At 37.5% G+C, this 22590-nt stretch overlaps 1 protein-coding gene across 1 annotated transcript; it reads left to right on the forward strand.

Annotated features, from left to right (window-relative positions):
• The first annotated feature begins 11317 nt into the window (after positions 1 to 11317).
• Positions 11318 to 21886, forward strand: LOC139725909 (uncharacterized). The gene is made up of 8 exons (XM_071636986.1): positions 11318 to 11490; positions 15508 to 15558; positions 16204 to 16256; positions 17610 to 17738; positions 18709 to 18929; positions 19800 to 19880; positions 20537 to 20753; positions 21840 to 21886. Exons 1-8 carry the CDS (start codon positions 11318 to 11320, stop codon positions 21884 to 21886), a joined length of 972 nt encoding a protein of 323 aa, XP_071493087.1.
• The last annotated feature ends 704 nt before the right edge of the window (positions 21887 to 22590 follow it).

Genomic DNA, 22590 nt, shown 5'->3' on the forward strand with positions numbered 1-22590 from the left:
GTAATAAAGTGTATCCATCAAAACTCATCTCCTTATTGGTGGGTGCACGTCACGAGTCCACCACCCACGAGTCCAACACCCACGAGTCATGCAGCCCATGAGTCCGACACTATATAGACAAACAAGGCCCACGAGACTGACGTTGCATCACGGGGCTTAATGCACGCACTCAATATGATTTTAACCTGGAGCCCCCCCCCCCCCCCCCCTTCTTTTTTTTCAATTTGCAGACCTGTGCGATTAAATGGTATGTAGACTCGTCCTGATATATCTATATATACACTCAGCAAAAGAAGAAAGTAAACACTTTTTCAAGTTCGTATTTTTCATAGAAATTTTGATGAAAATCAATGTATAAAAAATTCTACCATATCAAAGGTAATCTAATTGGCTATCAACCTGGTAGGTCAATAATAAATAACAATTTTACGCAAGAGTGAACACATTCGTTTCTGTAATCCAAATCACAAAAGTAAAAATTGCAAAAATTTGGCATGTTGCTTTTCATTTTCATATACCCTTCAAGATAGCAATGACAATAAAAGACCAGTTTAAGGCAATAAGAGACATAATGAAATAACAAAATAAGTTTTCGTTCTCTTTGTCTCAACGTCAAACAAAATCATAGTGGGAAATTTAAGGGGGAAAATCAAAATTTTCTGTCAATTCAAGCCCATGGCTTCAAATGACACAGGGAATATGAGCACAAAGATTATGAACATAATATATTTCTTTCATTCATTTAATCAGTAATTTAGAAATTCATGAGATAAATTCAAGAACCGAATATCATTTACAATTTCCTAATTTTGAAAAATCAGTCGTAATATTGCTTTTTCTCTCAATTTCATTTGAATCTAGATTTGACAGAAGATTCCTCATTCACCTCCATTATTTTTAGCCTTTATTGATCTTTTGGGCTTCAAGGACATGCAGAGATGATGGCTTTATTTTTGCAACTTAATTCATGTTTTTATTATGTTGAATTTATCTTTTGTTCTCATCGTTACATAGAAGAGCACTTAGGCATAGATGATAACTTGTTCATTTTTGCAATTTCTACTTTTGTGCCTTGGAAGAGAAAAACAGAGGTGCTCATTTATGCGTAAAGTTTCCCTTTTTATTGACCTTCCGGGATGAAAGTCAATGAAATTACCTTTCATACTGAATATAAAACATTAACTTTTAGCCAAATTTTATGTGAGAAATATAAACTTGAAAAAGTGTTTACTTTCTTTTCTTTTCTTTTTTTGCCGAGTGTTTATGGTATGTTTGGGGGTAAAACGTCTACTTTTTATGAGTGTACAGTTTTCAATACTTACTCATGTTTTACACTTAACCGCGCAGGGACGAAAAGTGCAGATATTATGCTTGATGATATATCCTCGCCTTCCCTTTGTGCCAGAGACCTGTCGAGTAATAAAATCAAGAAGATTGGAAATCATTTGTTCCGTGGCCTCGAGAACCTTCTGTGGCTGTAAGTATAGTCCTGCATTACTTTGTTTCTTTATAGAATTTGATTTTTTTAAACGTATCAAGAAATAAAAAAAGTCCGCTTCTTTAAAGGACAAGTTCACCTTCATAAACATAAGGACTGAGAAAATGCAACAATATTAGTAGAACACATCAATGAAAGTTTGAGGAAAATTGGACAATCGATGCAGAAGTTATGAATTTTTTAAATTTTTGTGTTGGAACCGCTGGATGAGGAGACTACTACAGCTTGTGAGTCATATGCGTACAACAGTATAAAGAAAATGTAAAAGAAAATTCAACATATTTTCACTTTTTTCGCATAATAAAAGAGCACTTGACTTGCCTCTTTCTAAAGGCAGGGGGAATAATATTACCCATAACATTTGTCGGTAACAAGTCAGGGGAATGTGTACTTTTTTCAAAAGATGGAATTTTGTGAAATTCTCTTTGTGTTTTCCTTATATTGTTGTACGCATGTGACATCTAAGTTATTCATACACTGCAGTAGTCTTCTCATCCAGCGGGTACTGCACAAAAACTTCAAAAATTCATAACTTTTGAACGGGTTGTCTGATTTTCCTCAAACTTTCAATGATGTGTTCTACTAATATTGCTACATTCTCTCAATCCTTATGTTTATGAAGGTGAACTTGTCCTTTAAGGATATAATGTAGAGAAACGGAAGATGCTCTTAAAATGGTATTTGATATTTCCACTATAACTAACTGAATTGACTGGGTTCTTTGAAACGCCATCACCCTCTGACCTACGAGAACTCTGTTTTTAGACCGGAATTTGCAACACCAAAATGTGACCCAGCTTTACAAAGCCCATGTAAGGTCGCAAGGGGTAATTTTCTAGTAGGCCGGAAATATGCATATCCAATTAACTTTGGCTACTTTGGGATGAGGTGTTTTCTGAAACAATTAACATTATAAATGTACATTAAAACTTTGAAAACAGTAAGCAGTAACTTTGAAACTTTGGCATCATCACATTAAATTATATTGTGAGCGGGCATAGGTCTACTATTAGCTAATATTTGCTTCTGTTATAACCTAACATTGATTTATTGGAACCCCTCCAATATTCCTCGTGCAATGAAAGAGCAGAACAGCGCACCTAAATAAATGCTCAACCTGAAATGTTGTTTGTGTTCTTTCATGTCTTTTCCATGTGCATTAATGTTATTGCGTCGTTGTTGTTGTTGTTTTTCGGCGTTTCCTAAACATCCAATTTTCATGAGTTTCAAAGCAATCCAAAGCGAATATATATATATATATATATATATATATTTTTTTTTTTTTTTTTTTTGGGGGGGGGGCAAAATTTGATCAAAATCACAAATTTATTTTTTTTTCGAATTTTGTAGGTTTGATGAAACATATTTCCAATAATGCGACATGTAATACAATTTAGGCTTATGTGCCTGTGTTTGAGATTACCATTTGTTTTGATATCCATTGACATTAACTGAAAATCTTCTAAGGCTCGGTTTTTACTTATGATTCAAAGTTCTTGAAGGACATCATCTCGTCAAGAAACTTTCCTATCATTTCATTACAAACCCATAAACAATATTCGGTGATAAATATCAAACGATTCATTCTTTTCTTTAGCTTGACAAAATAACAATCACATCTATAAATATGATAGTATTTCATTTCGAAAGTTTGAATTCATGATTGCTTGCCTTGTTTGTTCATCATTTACGTTATGTATTTTGTTCTTCTCAATCATTCTATTTTCTTCCGACTTTATTTTTACCGCCATAAACACAATGCAAAAATAATATTAAGTGATTTAAGATCACTGACGAGATGTATATTTCTAATTTCGAAAATGTATCGCAAAAGATTAGCGCTTGTGTTGGTGAATCAATGTGATTGTCGTTATGTAAAACTACTGTGAACTATTTTGGTTAAAAAGTGGAAATAGAATAATGACCTTTCCGGGAATAAATGGAAATTCACAAGTTTACTAATGTTTTTGTTGTTGTTTCCAACATGAGGACGCTGGCGAACAATGGTATCACACTAATAGAGGATCACGCATTCAGTGGCTTGGCACTGTTACTCTTGTAAGTAATTCATAATAATTTTGAAATAATGTCAATTTCTATATTTGTGAGCATAATGTGATCTTAAATTCTGTACATGGTAGTAAAAAAGATGACACTGACACTACTTTGTGAGTGAGTGTATGTGTGTGTGTGTGTGTGTGTATGTTGATAATTTCTTTGCTTACCATTAGGGCAACGTGTCCTAATTGCATCAATACATTTCGATTCTATGTCCCATTTTAAATTCCTCTGACTAAAGGGATCTTTCGGACAATAATATCCAAAGAATTGGTGGCAGGGAATTCGCCGGTGCCAAAAGAATTTCTTTCCTGTAAGTATTAAAAAGAAAATGCACAACGTATGTATACGTACATTCATATCAATATACGTGAACATATTTTATTCACATTCGAAATAACTATAAGGGGTGTAGTTACCGTCTGAGGTACATTTAGCCCAAACTGTCGGTAATTCTCTCCTGTGTATGTGTGTTTTTCCCCCTCTATTTCCTGACATGAAGTATATGTGAAAAATGTGCATGCAACACTGCGGAAACGTAAATAACGATCAGCAGTATCTTTGAAATCTTGGCATAATCATTAAAAGAACATCGTTGATAGTCTCGTCAAAGTTATCATACTCTGAAGGTTATGAGGCCGGGGCCCCGTTTTATGAAGAGTTAAAATTGATTATAAAGTTGATTTCAACTGTAAGTCTATGACAGACCGTGTAGTAAGGAAATTCAAAATCGATTTTATCTTTTGATACAACGGGGCCCTGTACTGCTTTTAAGTGACATAACCATGCGATACATTGCACCGTACTTAATGCAAACTTGTTTAAATAAACAGACGAAATGAAGTGGGGAACAATGTTTAAGTATTAAAGAAGACAGACAAAAATCACTGAATTAAACATTGATGGTTTCTTTCAAACGGAAGGCTCCTTTTAAAGAACTACATTACATCATTTGACTTCAGCGCCAATGACGGTCTTTTGGTAGAAGTATTGTAAGTATCCCGGCTGTATTTGTTTTTTAAAGAAATCATTGTCACGTTGTCATATGCTTATCTTTAGCACATCAAATTTTGTAAAACTATGGGAAAACGGATTATTGCTTTAAGAAGATTTAATATATATATTCAAAAATGGATCTTTTTACTTGCGCTTGTGTTTGTTACCTTCAAAAGTTGGGATAACGCAAACAATCATATATGTCAATGCGGACACCAGTCCCATACGCATTCAATTATAGTATAGAGTGTCTTTTTTTCTATTTTTTTAATAACCCTCTTATGAATGACCGCTTTTTCGAACCTACATATTAAACAAAGATATTCCATAAAGATTTCATCATAAAGATTTTCGCTGTTTCTCTAATCATACGAAAATAATCCTTCTCCTGCGATAAAAGACTGTATGTGATAATGGTAATTATCTATTATAATTATTCTACACTAATACATATAGTAACCGAGTCTTCTCTATCATCAATTTGAACACAGGGATATGTCGCATAATCGTATTTCATCTTTAGAGAGCGGGACGTTCAAAGGCCTGGACAGCGCTGTGGCGATGTTAGTATGTCTGTTTGCTTTAATTTGTATACTCTATCCAAACACACACAAACACACACACACACACACACACATATATACACATACACACATATATATATATATGTGTGTGTGTGTGTGTGTGTGTGTGTGTGTGTGTTTGTGTGTGTGTAAATATAAATGAAAAATACACACAACTGATTATGACGACTATATGACGTTTGATTACGTAAAACGTTGACATCAGGGTATTGGCTTACCTGGGTAATCTGTGAAATTGAAAACCTTCTGTTAATTTTCATGTGCATATTTATGTCCTCATTCATATAAATGTATAATTTATAAGGGCCTATCTCTTCTTTTTTATTTTCTCATCAGCTTTCTTGCAGATAATTGCATAACAGAAATCAAACCGGGAGCAATCCAGGGCTTAGGTAGACTGAAAGCACTGTAGGTATCAAAGATTTACATCTCCACACCAACTATACTTCATGATATGTATATTATGTTGACCCTATACAAATATGGTATATATACATATATATATACATATATATATATACACATATATATATACCAGGAAAGTGCACTACTAGTATATATATATATATATATATATATATATATATATATGTGTGTGTGTGTGTGTGTGTGTGTGTGTGTGTATGTGTTTTATATAAATAGATCACACCAGGACAGCAAAGAAATCAATATCTAGGGCCTATTAGAATTACCTATACTTAAACCAATTAAACCCGCGAGTATTTCAAGACTGTTATCTATAAAATTAACATCAACATGTGCATTATGTTTATATTTTGAGCTCCTCTTGTCCCTGCTCTAGAAGGATTCAAATTTTCGCCCGTAGATCATGTAATTATTTTGCAGAAGTCGGTTTGATTTGATTTGATTTTGATTTGATTTCTGAATTTCTTTTTCATACATAAATGAAATACAAAGTCAAATGAACGAACTAATTGAGCACAGTATAATTTGAATCTGACAGCTAAAATATTGATCTTTGATTCAGTGTCGTTTATAAAAGTCGCAACACCTGATATGTGGTGACGGTTACTTTACGTTGTACTCACTTCATCGTACTCTAACACGCAAGATCCGCACGAACACATGCCAGCGCAAACTTAAGTCTTGCATTGCCCATTTTTATCAAGCAAAAGAAAAAAATAAACAATCCGTACTTTTTAGATTAGCACGGAAATTACCTTAAACCAAGGTATAAGGACTATGTTTTTGGAACATGACAGACGCACTAGTAAAAATAAATAAATAAATAGATATAAAAGAATATCACACCTTTTTCATCTAAAAAAAAACGAATCATAACAACTCCACAAAAGAACACCAATTGCAAAATGTGTCAAATTGCAAGGTTTCGTACTGCTGGCAGTCCCATACGTTGTATTTGGTTTCTCGTCGTCAACTGCCATAATTTAATCTCAGTCATTAAGCGGGGTTCCCACTATCACGATTGGCGCCACGATTGAAATCGTGGTCTTAATCGTGCAGCAAGCGTGATGGTCTTATCAGATCGTATCAGATCTTAAGGTCAATCGTGGCAATCGCGTTAATCGCAGGAAAATTTTGGACGGTTCAAAAATTTTCTACGATTAACACGATTAGTTTTTGATCGTGATCATCGCATCAGATCGTCTAGGATCGTATCCAAACGCAGCAAATCTCTTCTAATCGTGCTTCTTAATCGTGTTGATCGGGATCGACTTTTTCACTTCACTTCCGCTTATTATCATTATTATTTTTTGCCCATTTGCTCTTATTTTACTCATAAATTGATTTATTTTGTATTCTCATAGGTGGTAGCCTACATCTTTAGATTATTATTTCCAAACGGTAAATTGTATGACGGTGTGGGGTTAATTGTCGTAATGTGTAAGGTACATTATCAAAATCATTTTTTATGACTTCATAGAATGAAAATTGTATTACAGATTTTTAGATGTTTTCATAAACTATGTTAATGATGTTTTCATTAATGAGTTGCTATTACCATTATACAGACACACAAAACAGGATATGGGATAACTTTTGTAACGAAAACAAAAAATGAGCAAAAATAAAATGGCAATTGTATGTCTGCACGTATTGACTGACGTCAGTACAAAGATGAGAATAATTTAATGAATCGTGCTTGAATGGGTACATATCAATGGCAAATGATTAATTTTTTAAAGTATATTACAGAGTTGTTGGTTTTTTTGGGGGGGGGTGCAGTATCCTGCTGTTTGTGTATTGTACATAGCATATAGTAATTAAGAGTTGTTGTTTCATCAGCCATCGTTTGACCCCTTTACATCTATTTTGACACTTTTCAATGTCTTTTTTGTATGTTTGGTAGAGCATAATTTTAGAGGAAAATTTTTATTTTCAACTCTCATTATTACTGCAAATGTAAAAGTGACCATTGTCGTGGATGTGAGATCACTCGTATGATTATGACAATGAAGATCACTCTTATTATTTTTCACAGTTAGTTATTCAATAAGTGTAGCAATATAACCCCTGCGAAATAATTTTGCGTAAAACCTCCTTTTTTGTTAAAAAGTGGCATCATTTTGATTAGGGAGTCACTTTTCTGTTATGTGTGTGTATCAGTTATGTTAAACATTGTTAAGTAAAACACTAAATCAAGCCGAATAAACCAAACTTTTGATAACCCATGAGATAACGACATTTTGAAATAAAAAGGCATATGATACATACACTTTGCGAATGTGAAATCGAACACATAAGCAATACTATCCATTCGGCCAACTTTCTTATATCGAGCGTATAGACATTATAACACATAATACTATGTTACATGATATTCAAAATGATCCCATCCTCTTTCTTAGCTTCCATTTCATCATATGATTATTTTCTTCATGTATTGGAGAGAGAGGTCATTTTGTCTTGCTGTTTTTTTTTTTCTGGGGAAGAGGGGCAATCATCTGATCTTATGTATTTGGGTTCGTTATTTCATTTTTGTGAGGGGGGAGGGTGAGCATGTCGATTTAATAATCTATTAATTTCTTTACGTTTAATATTAGACGAGGGAATATCTGAGGTTATGGCTGGCCTGGGTGCTTCTTTCTCTCTGATAACATAATCGTCATAAGCAACACTGCAAAGGTTACGTTGTCATCATCGTCAACCTGTCAAGCCTTGCCATCATCAGTGGTTGTGGATAAGATTAATAGGCCTAATCACTCTGCATAATTTAATCGAAACAATGAAATCCATCGTCAGCCGGACTATAATATTCCCATTCGGGTCCAATCGCGCCTTAAATGGGGGTCGCTTCTGATCCCGATCGTAAAAGATATCGTATCTTATCTCAGCAGCCCGTATTGGTTCGCGGTATTCGTAGTGGAACGTATCAGTACGTTGCTGCACGTACCAGATCGGGGATCCTGATCGTAATGGTCATGTTAGATCGGTACCAATCGTGAACTCAATCAGGACAATCCTGTCGGATCGTATTTCAACGGCAGACCAGATTATGACAGATCGTATCGCTTGAAATAGACCAATCGTGACCATATCGCATCCAAGCGTACCAACACGTATTGACTCGCATAACCTCGTATCCAAACGCGAAATTTCAGACGAGTTCAACAAATTTTCCACGATCAGTTACGAATGTCCAATCGTGGCGTTCGTAATAGATCGCACGATAGTGGGAACCCCGCTTCACCGATTGAGTTTACTTTGGCCAAATAAATGTTTGTAAGTGACCAAGATGGAATAAAGCACTAAGATACTTTCCCTCGAACATCTTGACAATCTGAGCCTGGATTAACATATTTGTAATGGACCTATAATGATTGATACGAAATAGGGCAGCCACAATGGGCAGTGCATACTATGAAAGTCCGAGTTGTCTCAATACTTTGTCATCTAGGGCACACGAGAGGAATGAAACCTGGCCACAGGCGGTTTCGTGTACAATGCGGAATGACAAATGGGTTTTCATCTAAGAATTGAAATAATGGCAGTAGATAACTTAGTGAGTTGAATGAACCTGCGAAAGCTGGTCGAGCCAGTCAATAACCGTGAATGGGCAAATGATAACAGAACATATAGTACCTTGTTATTCAGTGGAGAATTTCTGTCCGCTTGTCTGAATAAAATCGTTTACCGATACCAAAGATATGGAACAGAGCACAGAACATTCTCAGATGTACATGTTGTCTCTAAGGTCTCATTGGATGCTTCTTTTCACAGGCCTATGTAATAGATAGGGGCCAGTCACAACGGGCAATAGATGCTAGAAAAATTAGAATCATTTCACTACTCTCTCAAGGAGAGGGGCTTTAAAAAGTGGAATCCTGGCTGCAGGTGGTTTGGTGTATACGTATAATGCAGAAGACTAAACAAGCTATCACAAGGAAATCGGAATGTTGCCATGGTTGCTGGCAGTCAACAATAGTATTTAATGAGTTTAGTGAGTTGATCCTGCCAAACTTGGTGGACCCAGCGTTATCAACCTTGGCCCAAGTACGGGATGTATAATCACAATGTATTGTCATTTTAATTGATTATTCTTATGTCAGATTCAGTGGAATGTGTGTAAATAGGTGTTTGCAGAAACCAAAGATGAAATAGAGCACCGAAAACTGTCAGACGTCCATACAGTACCATACACAAATCGATATTTACAAATACCAGGGATGGAGTAGAGCATTGAAACACTCAGTCACATACTCTGGCTAGTGAAGATTCAATGAATGCATCTCAAATACGCTTACAATTTTTGTTGCGAAAGAGGGGCCAATCACAACATGGGCAGTTCAGGCCAGGAAAATCTGAATTGCTTCGTTTTTCTCTCAAGTATAATACGTATAGAGGGGTACAAAGAAAGGAAATGGAACTCGACTGCGTGTGTTTTTGTGTCTAGTGCAAAAAACAAGCAAAACAAGTTATCACCTATAAGAACTGCAATGTATATAGCCGGCAGGAGATAACAATGTTGCGGCGGAACTCGTTGGACCCAGAGTCGCTGACCTTGGGTCAATAGTAAAACTCCTGATGTGAAATCAATTCACTGTCCTCCAGCGGATTATTTCTGGCCTATTAAATAACTTTTGATCACACAAAAGATGGTTGGTTTCAATGCTAGCAGATACCACAGATAAACTCAAGCACTGAAACACCGTAAAAGTGTCATTTGGCAGAAATATACTTTGTAAAATCAATATAATATAACGGTTACTAAATCACTAGTAACAATCTGTCAAAATATTAAAATATATATTAAATGATTCTGCAATGAATCGTGCAATTTCCCCCCACGTTAGACCTGTTGCAGTGCAGTGTTGTCATCAAGAAATGTGGTTTCCTACCTATCGAAAATAGACAAGAAGTGGAACGTTTTCTCATTAACCTATTAAACTGGTCTTTCAGGGCTCAAAACAGGTACCCGGTACGCAATTCTGATGTAAATGTCGTTTAATCAAGTGTCAATTGACGACGCGAATTTTTACCCGAGCCTAAGTGTCGAAGGACCGAGTTTCGACTGATTATAACGTCAACTGGAATGTTTTGCGAGCTAAATAGGAGAAGAAAATAGAATGTGCGATGCACTACTAATGCTTCGCTCAAGTAAGGCATCTGACTATAGCTCAGGGCGAAAGTTCTGTGTATGTGTGTTTGTATGTGTGTGCGTGTGTGTCTGTGTCTGTGTGTGTGTGTGTGTTTGTGTGTGCGTTGGGCATGTCTAGTGAACTTAAAAACGGACATAGACGTTTGAGGTTACTGAAGAATATGGTTTATGAACAATAATAATGGCTTGCAAATCTATACTGCTACATCTACGATAAAAAGTACACCAATTTATCACTGTTTAAGACGGCGGCTACGATGATGATGTTTACGTGGATCAAAAATCGAATAAGATTTTTCGAGATAGCGTATTGTCATTCAGGAGACCCTGCATTCATTGCGTGACCTCCATTTTGAGGGGTATTGTGTCGGGGGCGACGAAACAGAATGGTACTGCATGGACCTGTAAGCCCAGACACAATCCATCTCATTGAAATACTAGCAGGGTGTGTGAGTTGAGTCCTCAGAGGCCGTTCAGTTTCCGTGTGAGGATCGCGCGCACGCTGGTAGCTCCTCGGGAAAACGCCTTCATCGCTCTCTTCGAAACTGTTTTTTTTTTTTCTCGAGGAAACTTTGAGAGAAAGAAGAGTTGATAATCATCATGGGCTTCGCAGACGACCGAACCACAATTTTTACGCTGGTCCTCACCATCCTCGCCGTGATAATCGCGGTAGTGGGCCTGATTCTAGGAGCAGTGAGTCTCTCCGGACAGGGTGGGGGTAGTCCGGTTAACATCTACACCTCCCAGTCAGCCAGCAGTACTTCTAACGGTAAGCTGCGGAACTTATGTTTTCAGAATAGCTGTGTTTCCCCCCTTCTAATCCTCAAGTCACCTAATAATATTTCACAATGTGAGTTTTAAGAGGACATGCGTTTTATAAGGAGGATTTCGGAATTCTATAAGCTATGAGTTTTTTCTTAAGTTTTTTTTTTTTTTAATTGACGTTAGACTGTTGGATTGTCCTGGTAATTCTCATCATAAACTGACCATAACTTCTAAAACTCACTCCGATGTCTGAAAACAAAGTCTGAAGGTTTCATTTCTTTCTAATCTTGTCGACGGACATGGTTGTGTGTGTGTGTGTGTGTGTGTGTGTGTGTGTGTGTGTGTCCAAAAGTCCTGCGTTGAATTTGCTTTGGGTCTTTTTCTTTGCCAATTTCGTCATTTGTAGACTGCTTCATGTAATATAGGAAAAAACGAGTGTTCGAAAATGTAAGAAATATGCAAAATGTTTGCATAATACATTTTTCTATCTATTTGATTTGTTGCTTTCTTTTCATCCCCATCACGGATGATATTGGGTAAAACAACATAGAATAATTGTGCAATCTCATGGCATGCATTTCTTTTGGTGCTATATGTGATAAGGTGAAATTAGATGAAACGATGCTTTAGACGAAGAGAACGGCTACAGCTTAGACCAATTAAGCTTGATGGTGTTAGAGCATATCGTGATGCTAAATCAACGAAGTTCAAGGGTTTGAGAAGAAGAGGAGGGAGACAGGAGGAAAGACTGATTTTGCTCAGCATAGATACGATTTCTTTAACCCATTTCTGTTCCAATGAGTCATATGTGCATACACTTTACACACACACCTATGGACAGGTAATCAATGTGGTATGCAGAGGGTTAAAGCCAAATCACAGTGATGCGACGTGATTTCTTATACATCGCCGTCACTTGTAAGTTGAGGAGCCTGCTATAGCCTTAGATTATTCAGTCGTGAAGTATTTTGATACCACCTATTCATTATCTCAATCTTTAGAACAAAATATGCAGAGCAGGAAACTGAGTTGGGGGAAATGACTGGACCAATGGCGCCAAGCTGAACACAAACTTTGTCGCTCATAGGCCAATTTAGCTGAAAAATCACGTGTAATCGTTACTCGTGTCCTCCATATAGTACTGCTTTATTCTTCCATCATAATCACTATATTGACAGTGCCATGGTCAGTTTGGTATCATCCTCATTACAACCATAGAAATTTAATCAGTATGATTTGCTTATAATGACTTGACACTTTAAACTTTTTCTTGCTCTCTCTCTTGTCAATGTCCGACAGGACAAATATGCACCACACATGCATTTCTTCTTTCCCCCTCATGTTCCAATGCTCTCTTTGTAAATACCCCCCCCCCCCAAACTCTTATCAAGTATCATTTAAACTATTTGCAAGCATATAGATTGTGTGCACGGGGGTTGCAACGATTTTCAAGCTTTAAGCTTATGTTGCAATTCCTTTGCGTGTTCGTTACCTTGAATAATGTAGCTCTCTTAGTGGAGTTGTATACTATCCTGTAACTGCTTCTTATCAATGTATACTTATTGTATAAAATACTGTCTTGGCTATATGAGATGTACTTGCATACATTTGTATGCATTCCTGTTTTGTGAACACGCATGAAATCTTCAATAAATAAATAAATAAATAAATAACCATTATCATTGATGTCAAACTTATCAATTTTGTGTCTATAATCATCGCTGTTGTCATTGCCAATCATTAATCTTATACTTATAATGGATAGATTGATATGACTGGCCTGAGCTCTCGAAGCTTTATTGTGTTTTCTTGCCAGTTTTATCGCTCCTATTGCAAACGATGGATGGACATGCATTCCTGTGAGATTATGACTTTGTATGTGTAAAGATGTACAATTCTAGGTATCGATCAATCTCCCATCCCCCTCCGTGTACATAAACACACACACACACACACACGCACACACACACTCACAAACACACACATCTATACATACATATCATAATTATGTGTGTATGGCCGTATATGTGATGTGCTGGTGTGTCTGTTTCTTATGATTTATGTATTTTGTATAAACGCATTTTAATTTGTATCTGAGGTACAGAGGGAAGAAATGAGAGTTCTAAAGCTTCTCTTAACTTCTCTGCTTCTCCATTTTCTTCTGGCTTCTAGTCTGTTACACAAAATAAACACACAGGAATGTGGAAAAGCGACAAAAAAGTCAAAGGAAAGATGTGTTGAATGCACCAAGCGTTGGGGCGAGACTTCCTTGCGAAGTCCCCTCCCCCTTCTTGGGGGGGGGGGGGGGGGCAGCTAAATGCATGCTACACCCTGTCAGCGAGATCAGGGAGGTGTGAGTTGTAGTTGAGTTGTAGTTGTAAGCTTTTCACCCCCTTATTTCCCCCTTTCCCTCAGAGGTACCCACATGATACAAGCCTAGTTTTTTGAGTGGGTACCTCCACTTTTTTTCGCAGAGTGTATATAGAATGTATGTATCTTTTTTGTACTGATCATAATGATGAACATGAACATGTTGTTAATCCTGTCTGGTTATGTATACTTTGTTACTCCCATGTCAAACTCATGATATTGTTTCTTGTACATTCTGTTGGAAAGAAAAAGTGAAAATAAAGTTTTAATTTGAATTAAATTTGAGAGTATCTCTCTGGCGAGAGGGAGCTCCAGCACAGAGGGTTTTTTTTTCAGATGTTGCATTTTACCATAAACGCAAACAAGTTGTCTGATGAAAAGGGCCTCACCCTACTCACTTTATGCACTTATAAGGAAGTACAGACAGGCCCTTTACTATAATACATTACGATTATGATACTTATTCATTCTCGACGATTAGACACCGTCGCACGGAATCGGGCTGAATGCCATTTCAACTTTTTTATCTTTTTTTTGTGGGGGGAGGGAGGGGGCCATAAAAGGCGGGTGCATTACAAAGGCCAACACGTCATGGTACGGTGGTTGACAACAATGAGCACGAACTGGTGTGGGAGAGAGATGAACAACCGCGGCGCACATAACACATCTGTCTATACAAAGAGCTGCAGTTATGTAAAAATTTCAGGGCTTCATCTTTCGTGTACCTGGGAGGAAGGATAATGGAAGCAGTCTTTCTTTGTTTGGAAGGTCACAGGGCAAATAGCAACAAAGGTGACGAAAATTCACCATCGGGAGCACTGAAAGACTTCATGCTCTCTCTTTAGCGAGGAGAACGGTGTCTGAGCATTTTGAATAGACGGACGAGGTCTGTATGGAGCTCGCAAACCAGGAATAGGTGTTGTGAAATAGAACCACTGTTGTAAACATGCATGCATCCAGTCAAGGCAATAATACACTTTGTATCGTTACCTATAGGAACGAAACGGGAAACGAAACATCACGCTCATATACTTTTTTTTTAGTATTCACTCTGCGTGACTATGAATTCATTTTGGTGGAATATGAGGCATTATTCACAGAGACAAAGGGTTCTAACAGAGGAAAGAATGCAGTGTGTGCTGAGAGCCTTTTGAGATACAATGATGCCAACATTTGTGCCCCCCTTCTTTTCCTGATCATCCCAAAGCGACCTGGCTCTGAGCCAGAGTTATGCTGGTAATTATGATAATAAAACAATAGTAATTGTAATAATCACAATAATTTGTCGGAGCAAATGCAACTAGGATGAAAACGATGAAGACAATCATTTAAAAAAAAAATGTTAATGATTGTAATAATTGTAGTAAATATGAAAATGATAATGGAAGGAACGGTTAAAGGGGCTGGCTAGTAACTGATTAGTGGGAATCAGTGGGAATGCTGGGAGATAATTGTTCCAATCCTTGTGGGATTCATTTAAGAGTACATCATACAATATATCTATTGTTGTGTGAAAATTATTTGCTTCAGCCATCCCCTTTAAGAGTTCAAATTTGGCTGTTTTTTTTTAGCAATTCCACATCGTCGTTAACTGAGACCGCACGCTACGCATTAATTTTCTTCACGTATTTCTGTATTTCAGACGACGATGCCAGCAGAAAGTGGTTGTTTGCCATCGGACATTATGACAACGTCGTCGAGTATCTGTAAGTTTTGACATGGTCAGAGTGTACCATCAATATCATCAGTTCAGACGCACTCACACACATTCAGGCGAATAGGATGTCATGAGCTGTTATGAACAATACAGTACCGTGACATTTGGACATTTTCTAATTCCTCATGATGAATTTCGATATCACTAGTCTCCAATCTGAACAGAACTTCTCTTCATTATCAACTGATTGTTCCTTTTTTATGATGTTATCAATAAAATTTGTCATTGAGCAGAGACAACTTTTGAGAGAGAGAGAGTTGTATGGTTGCCAAATTGTGGAACAAAAATTGGATAATAATAATCTGGGAGAATTGTAAGGAATTATGCTTATCATCACCTTAAGTAATTTCTACCGGTTTTAAAAACATGTTGAAACTGATTAATGTCCACGTTTGATGAAACTTCCCCAGTTCTTCTTGTTTGGCTTTATTTTATTCACCGGGGACAGTGACAATTGTGACAATTCACTGTATGCCATAATGGTTTTGCAGCGGGCGTTGAGCTAAACCCATCATGCCTTTGGACTGAAAGAGAACTATGTAAAATGAACTGCGATATGTTATTTCTGGTTTTTGATCTTCGGAATACGAGACATAACAGAATCACGTGTCGTCTCCCTAATTTGCATTGACAGTGACACCGACTCCTACCAAATCAAAGGTTACAATGTTGATGTCATCGATGCCGGTAAGACTGAACTTTCTATGATGATGGTGATGATGGTGATGATGATGATGATGATGATGATGATGATGATGATGATATATATATATATAACGGTCCATAGGGTGAATATAAGTCTGAAAACGAGGTACATGTATCTAAAGGGGAATTCGCTCCAAGGGGAATTTTTTTATTCCCCTTAAAGGGACTGTATAGTACTGGTTGATGTAGGGATTCATGTTTTGAACATTCCTAAGTGAGATAATGAAAAGCCTCTGATGAAATATGAAAGAGCATGTAATTTTAAGAAGGATTCAACGTTTATTTGATGAAAATTGGTTTTCAAATGGCCGAGATATCCCAAAAAGTGCTAATAATAAAAGGCGACATGCCACAACTTTATTAGGATCTCTTTGTTTCACCTTGTTTTTGGATATCTCAGCCATTTCAAAACCACTTTTCATCGAATAAACTTTTGATACCCCTTAGAACTGCAGTCCCCCTTATATCTCATGCGGAGTGGTTTCTGAATATCTCGCAAAATGTTAAAAGCTAAATCTACACCTCGACCAGAACTGTACACACCCTTTAAGGTTTTGACAATGTTTTTCAATGCCTTATCAGTGATCTGGGGCCTATGGGACTACTCCACAGTAAACACAGATGGTGTAGTGTGTGTAGATTGAGGACTGTACCACCAATACAATTTAGGGGAGATTGTCAGCCATGCCAATAAAAAAATAAAAAATAAATAAAAATGGCTTTATTGGATGTGCATAGAAAATGGGTTATTGGGTAGGTGTAGGTTATCTGCTTTTTCTCAAAAAAGTTGTGTTTTCTCATTAACATACAGTAGTGACACACACCGTCCGTACACGTTCACATTCGTATATTACATGAATATTACGTTCATATTCGTATATTACATGAATCTTTTGCAAACCTTTGAACAATATTATTTCATGAAATGTATACATGTACTTTGTACTATGTTTTTGATTTTCGATGATTGGAAATAAACTATGATTGAATTGAATTGAATGAATTGAATTCAGCGTTCCTGTAAATAAACGTTCGTTACAAATACTCTCAGCATTACCGTCATCACAGAACAGGAGGTAAAGTTGAAATGACGATGACGACGATAATGACGATGATGATGACTAAAATGACAACGGTGTGACCATTAATCACGATTATTTTGATCAACAATGCATTAGCCGCAGCGCCGTTGACTGTTCTCAAAGCTGTGCATGCATGCATGCCTGTAAACAGCAACAGTCTCCACGTATGATCATATATTTATGGGGGGAAAGTAACCAAAATATGATAAAACATTTTACACTTTTGTTATATTTCATCGTTTATTACGTAAAGTCTGCGATATCGCCGACAAGAACTGCGAGCTGGCGTGGGACATCTACGAGAACTGCTGGGACTCCCAGGCGGGCCAGCGCCCACGCGGAGGGCAGGGTCTGATGGGAGGGTGGTACGATGCCTGCACAGGTGAGTTGAAAAACAAATTAACAAACCAACCAACCAACACACTATCTCCATGACATCAAAATTAAGTCATCGACCCCTCTTGGCCACTGGCAAAATGGTTTCAGACTTTGCATAATGATTTTGTTCAAAGTGTTGTTAGAGTTGCTTTCCTAAATCAGCTTACTTACGATAGGCATGGATTTGAATAAACGAGTTTTCAATAAATTCATGAAGATCACCTATCTATGAAACTCGAGACTCATAAACCATAATTACCCAACGAAAATTCTATTCAGATCTCAAGGAACACGAAATAATAGTAAAGATGACTCTCCCATGACCCGGCCCAAGACTTAATGTATACTTGCATAAATTTTGTGTTACCGATTTACCTCACTTATTGATAGATTGAAATTGTGCTAAATCAAAAAGCAGTTTTTCTTTAAAAAGTTTTAGACATCAGTTGTCAGTCAAACGATACTTCAGTCATCCAATTTGATGTTCATTTTTTTTTGCAGTAATAGAAGGAAACGGTTTGTACGACTATAAGGAGGAGCGTAATTTGAGTAGTGACAAAAAATCGAATTAACTTGTAATGAGGATCCTGTAAAACATTTTTTAATGCGTGTGCGAGTATGGCTGACGTGTGCGTGTATGGCTGTTATATATTATCTATGTTATGTATTATGCTTCTTTGCAAACATTACATGCAGCCAAACCATACCTGAGGTCCTGTCTGATCTACATATGATAATATTATGAATGATTACGAGTACACCCCTGATGATATCGATAGATCCGGGCCCCGTTTCATAAAACTTGTTATCAGTGACAAGTTGTTATAGTTGTGACAAGCTACTGAAATCATTGTATCTGATTGGCTGAGGGCAAATTTGTCATAGATACCTCAAAATGTGGCAGTTGTCACTGGTAACAAGTTTTATGAAATGGGGCGCCGATCGTTAATTGTCTATTGGTGTGAATTCTGCAGGATGGTGGCAGACCAATGATCGTCTGCTGACGTACAGTTTCACCAGCCCGTTCTCCAAGCAGCGACAGGTTGGTGTGTACGTCAGACAGGGAAACCCGTCATCGGTTGCTAGCAACCCAATAAGTGTGTCAGGACTCAGGGTCGGCTTCCTGGACGGCTGGTTCTCCGACGAGCTCTGCCTGGCTCGGTATGCAGCCGCCTCCTCCGCAGTGACCGTTCAGGTATGATCATGGTGAAAGTTTGGTTTGGTTTGGTTTGGTGTGGTGTGGTTTGGTGTGGTGTGGTGTGGTGTGGTGTGGTGTGGTGTGGTGTGGTGTGGTGTGGTGTGATGTGATGTGATGTGATGTGATGTGATGTGATGTGATGTGATGTGATGTGATGTGATGTGATGTGATGTGATGTGATGTGATGTGATGTGATGTGATGTGATGTGATGTGATGTGATGTGATGTGATGTGATGTGATGTGATGTGATGTGATGTGATGTGATGTGATGTGATGTGATGTAAACATAAATACCAATAAAATATGCGGGTTATTACAAAACAGCGCTACGTTTCTTTTGAGATACGTAATGCATAAGCTTGCCCAACGTATAGCTAAATTTTTTGAGATATTTGCATATTTGATCAAAGAACGAACTTGAGTATAGACCCGGTGACGAGAATTGTGTCCGTCAATTTTTCACACCTGGGTAAGCATCCATTTTAGTGTTTGATATTGATTGCATTAACAACATCTTTTTTTTCTATCAATATTGTCAATACCAGTCTTGCTGTAAGGCTGATGTGCTGACAAGAACCAGTTATGATGACTGCATGAATAATCATTACATCACAGGGAATTGTCTCACTGAATTTAAAAATCAACATGCCTGTGTTATAGTGCAATGACCTTTTTCTACTAATGCCCAACGAAGAACTACGAACTGGCTTATTACTGACGCCTCGTTGGTCTATTTGTATTGTGCTTTGTTTTGTTTAGTTTAATATTCAGAAATTTGTATTTGCGGATAGATTGTTGTGAATTTTTCATGATTTATCGCGGGTTCTTTAATCTTGGAAATTGTCTTTATTTCTGTTCGCATGCAGGGAGCTGATCAGATCGCGGCTTCTAACATCGTACATCTTCAGACGCCGGATGATTTGATCGCCGCCCTCAACGACGGCAGGGTAAGAACAAGAAATGCTCTCATCACTATTTTTCGAGCTCACACTGGCCCACACGTGTAGAGATGAATGGGCCAGCCCCAGCCCTGCTCACTTAATTCGTACCAGAGACACTACACTACAATCTTAGAAAAAAACAAACAAGCAAGCAAGCAAATGAACGATAAATCAATCAATAAAAAGCGTATGAAAGCCATAAATCATAAGCCTGCTAAAACTAATTAGGTGTTGTTGATGAGGGTTAATACACATAAAAGAAATACCTCATTTTCAAGCTGGACACGCTGCTGGTGGAGAGGAGAGCGTCATGAGTAGCCTGTCACGTCATGAAAGGGCAGGATTCAAATTCCTGATATCCCGATCTCTAGCTTCCGAGCCTATAAAAATTGATATTTGTATCATGATATCATATATCATTCATATAACGCAACTAATTTTTCGTGCTCGGCCGGATAAGAAGAGTTCAGCGTGTTTTTAATTCCGCGAAATCAAGACATCAACAACTCTAAGTGGCAAGCAAAAGTATCCGCGTGCTTTAATTTTCGTGCTGGCTTGTCGTTGCGGGAAATGCGCGAAAACGTAAACACCAATATCAGCAACGAGCTTATACTTATACATTTCACTGATTGTAAAAATGCGGGATTTTCTTTTTCTTCTAGGTGACGGTCGTTTTCTCCATGGTGCTCCCACAACTCGAGACCTCCCTCATGCGCCTCACCAATGACGCCTTCCCCAACTACTGCGTGGTGACGGCGGAGAGCATGATGACCACGAAGCGCAACAGCGACTTCGTCCGCTGGTGGGACGACGCCTTCAACCGGCTGGTCGGCACCAAACGATACACGGACATCTGCAACAACATCGAGCGCGAGCACGGTGAGAGTTTGGCGATGGAATGGATATAATTTTCAGCTAGGTTTTCTTTTCATGTCACAGCAACTCAGAAAAAGAATTACACTGCTCACATAAAAACAAAAACACATCGTTACAACATCTATGCAACTATAGTATACTTAATCATGACACGAAATTTGATGAGTATCTAAGATTTATGTTTAAAGAAATGAAATTGAAATTACGATGATATCAAGAAAACTGCACTCGATGTATTGGCAAAGGTGTGACATTTTGTTTCATTACATTGAATGGATACACCAAACTCCTCGACGTGAGATGTATGTATGTGTCAATCTTCATGCCTCTGTCGAAGATATCATAATAACTGATATCACTCTGTAATCACGCACCTGCCAGTACAGATGAAGTTGGTATTTAAAGGACGGAGAAGGCAAGCTACCAAGACCGCAATTTAATAGGTTATGATAATGGGCCATTTACCCTTTGATATAATTATAGAGTGTCAAATTGACGGCACGGCCTTGATAGTCTTTATTTTTTTTCTCAAAATTGTGGGTTCATTTCTTTCTCCAGGCTATCTGATTTCATACGTACAACATTTCTCTTGGGGAGTAAAATGTAGAAAGTAGGGTCTTTTTTGTAGCTTTTGGTCAGCAGTTTTTCAAACGATGTTTCAGATGCCAATATTGTGATTTGGTGCATAATTAAGCATCAGAAGTGCTCTACATGACATGGCGGAACGGCATTGAATCAAAATTAGCAACGGAGGTAAAAGGAATGGAGGAGGCCAGAATGTAAGAACCTATTTCTCCAAAACTAACTATAGCTGGGGTGAATACCCAATTCAGAATATTGAACGAAAGATTCGGATGTGGGATGCAACGGACAGAGGTGGAAGAACACATCTGAATAGGAAAGAAATGAAGGTAATTAGAAATATCGAGTAGAGGTCAATGAGAATGGGTGACAATCTATAAAAGACCTATACAAACTGAACTAGATGGCAACTAAGAATAAGAAGGAAATTTGAACCAAAAGAAGACTCTTCCTGTCAACATTAGCTGTCTTGCATCATAGAGTTCCTTTTCTGTCTTGATTTCACAGGTGACATTCCTGGAGACAACTCGGCCACCATCTGCGTCGACCCTTAGACCCCGATGTGACGATCCTAAAGAAATATATCGAGTAGAATTAAATGCCCACTAGAGTTTGGGCACTAATCCTACACTTTCGACACCCTCTGTCTTTCCAGAGATTACTTGGTACTCAGATATTATGTGTGTCAAGTTCATGATGTTTCATGAATGCCATCTAGAGATCGTTTTATAACAAGGAACATTAAACAAGAACGTGATTAAAAAAAAAATCAAATTATTAACACACCACAGACGATAATGTATCATTATCACAATCATAGACACATACTAAAGGTATTATGGTTAGTCGTGCTGAAAGATGCATTTCTCTTTTTTATTTCTTCTTTTTCCTTTCACTTATGGACTGAAATGGGTAGGAAATTTGAACAGGAAACTGTTTGCTTGTTTATTTTTTTTTTCATGAATGTGTCGGATATTTTTGGGCCTTTCGTCTCTCTCTCTCTCTCTCTCTCTCTCACTCTCTCTTCTGTTTTAACTAGCATAGTTAACAGCCTTTATTGGCATGCTTTGACGGTGTTGAAGAAATTAGATGGAAATTTTGTACATCCTATCTTTAGCCTTGAATATTGGTTAAATGAAATTATTGTACTTGTAGATCGAATCCCAACACAAGCTATAGGATCACAATGGTTGGCTTTCACCAGTGTAGTACCCTCAGATTAACACGTTAAAGAAATCGTTAAAAGAGGAATGTTAGA

This window comes from Diadema antillarum, unplaced genomic scaffold (assembly GCF_040938485.1).
Source record: "Diadema antillarum isolate AM-2024a unplaced genomic scaffold, OU_Dant_1.0 seq00000068_RagTag, whole genome shotgun sequence".
NCBI lineage: Eukaryota > Metazoa > Echinodermata > Echinoidea > Diadematoida > Diadematidae > Diadema > Diadema antillarum.

Coding starts and splice junctions, on each gene's coding strand:
- LOC139725909 (XM_071636986.1), top strand. CDS start 11,318: ATGGGCTTCGCAGACGACCGAACCACAATTTTTACGCTGGTCCTCACC. Junction 16,257..17,609: donor TGTTGATGTCATCGATGCCG/GTAAGACTGAAC, acceptor TATTACGTAAAG/TCTGCGATATCGCCGACAAG. Junction 19,881..20,536: donor CCGCCCTCAACGACGGCAGG/GTAAGAACAAGA, acceptor TTTTTCTTCTAG/GTGACGGTCGTTTTCTCCAT.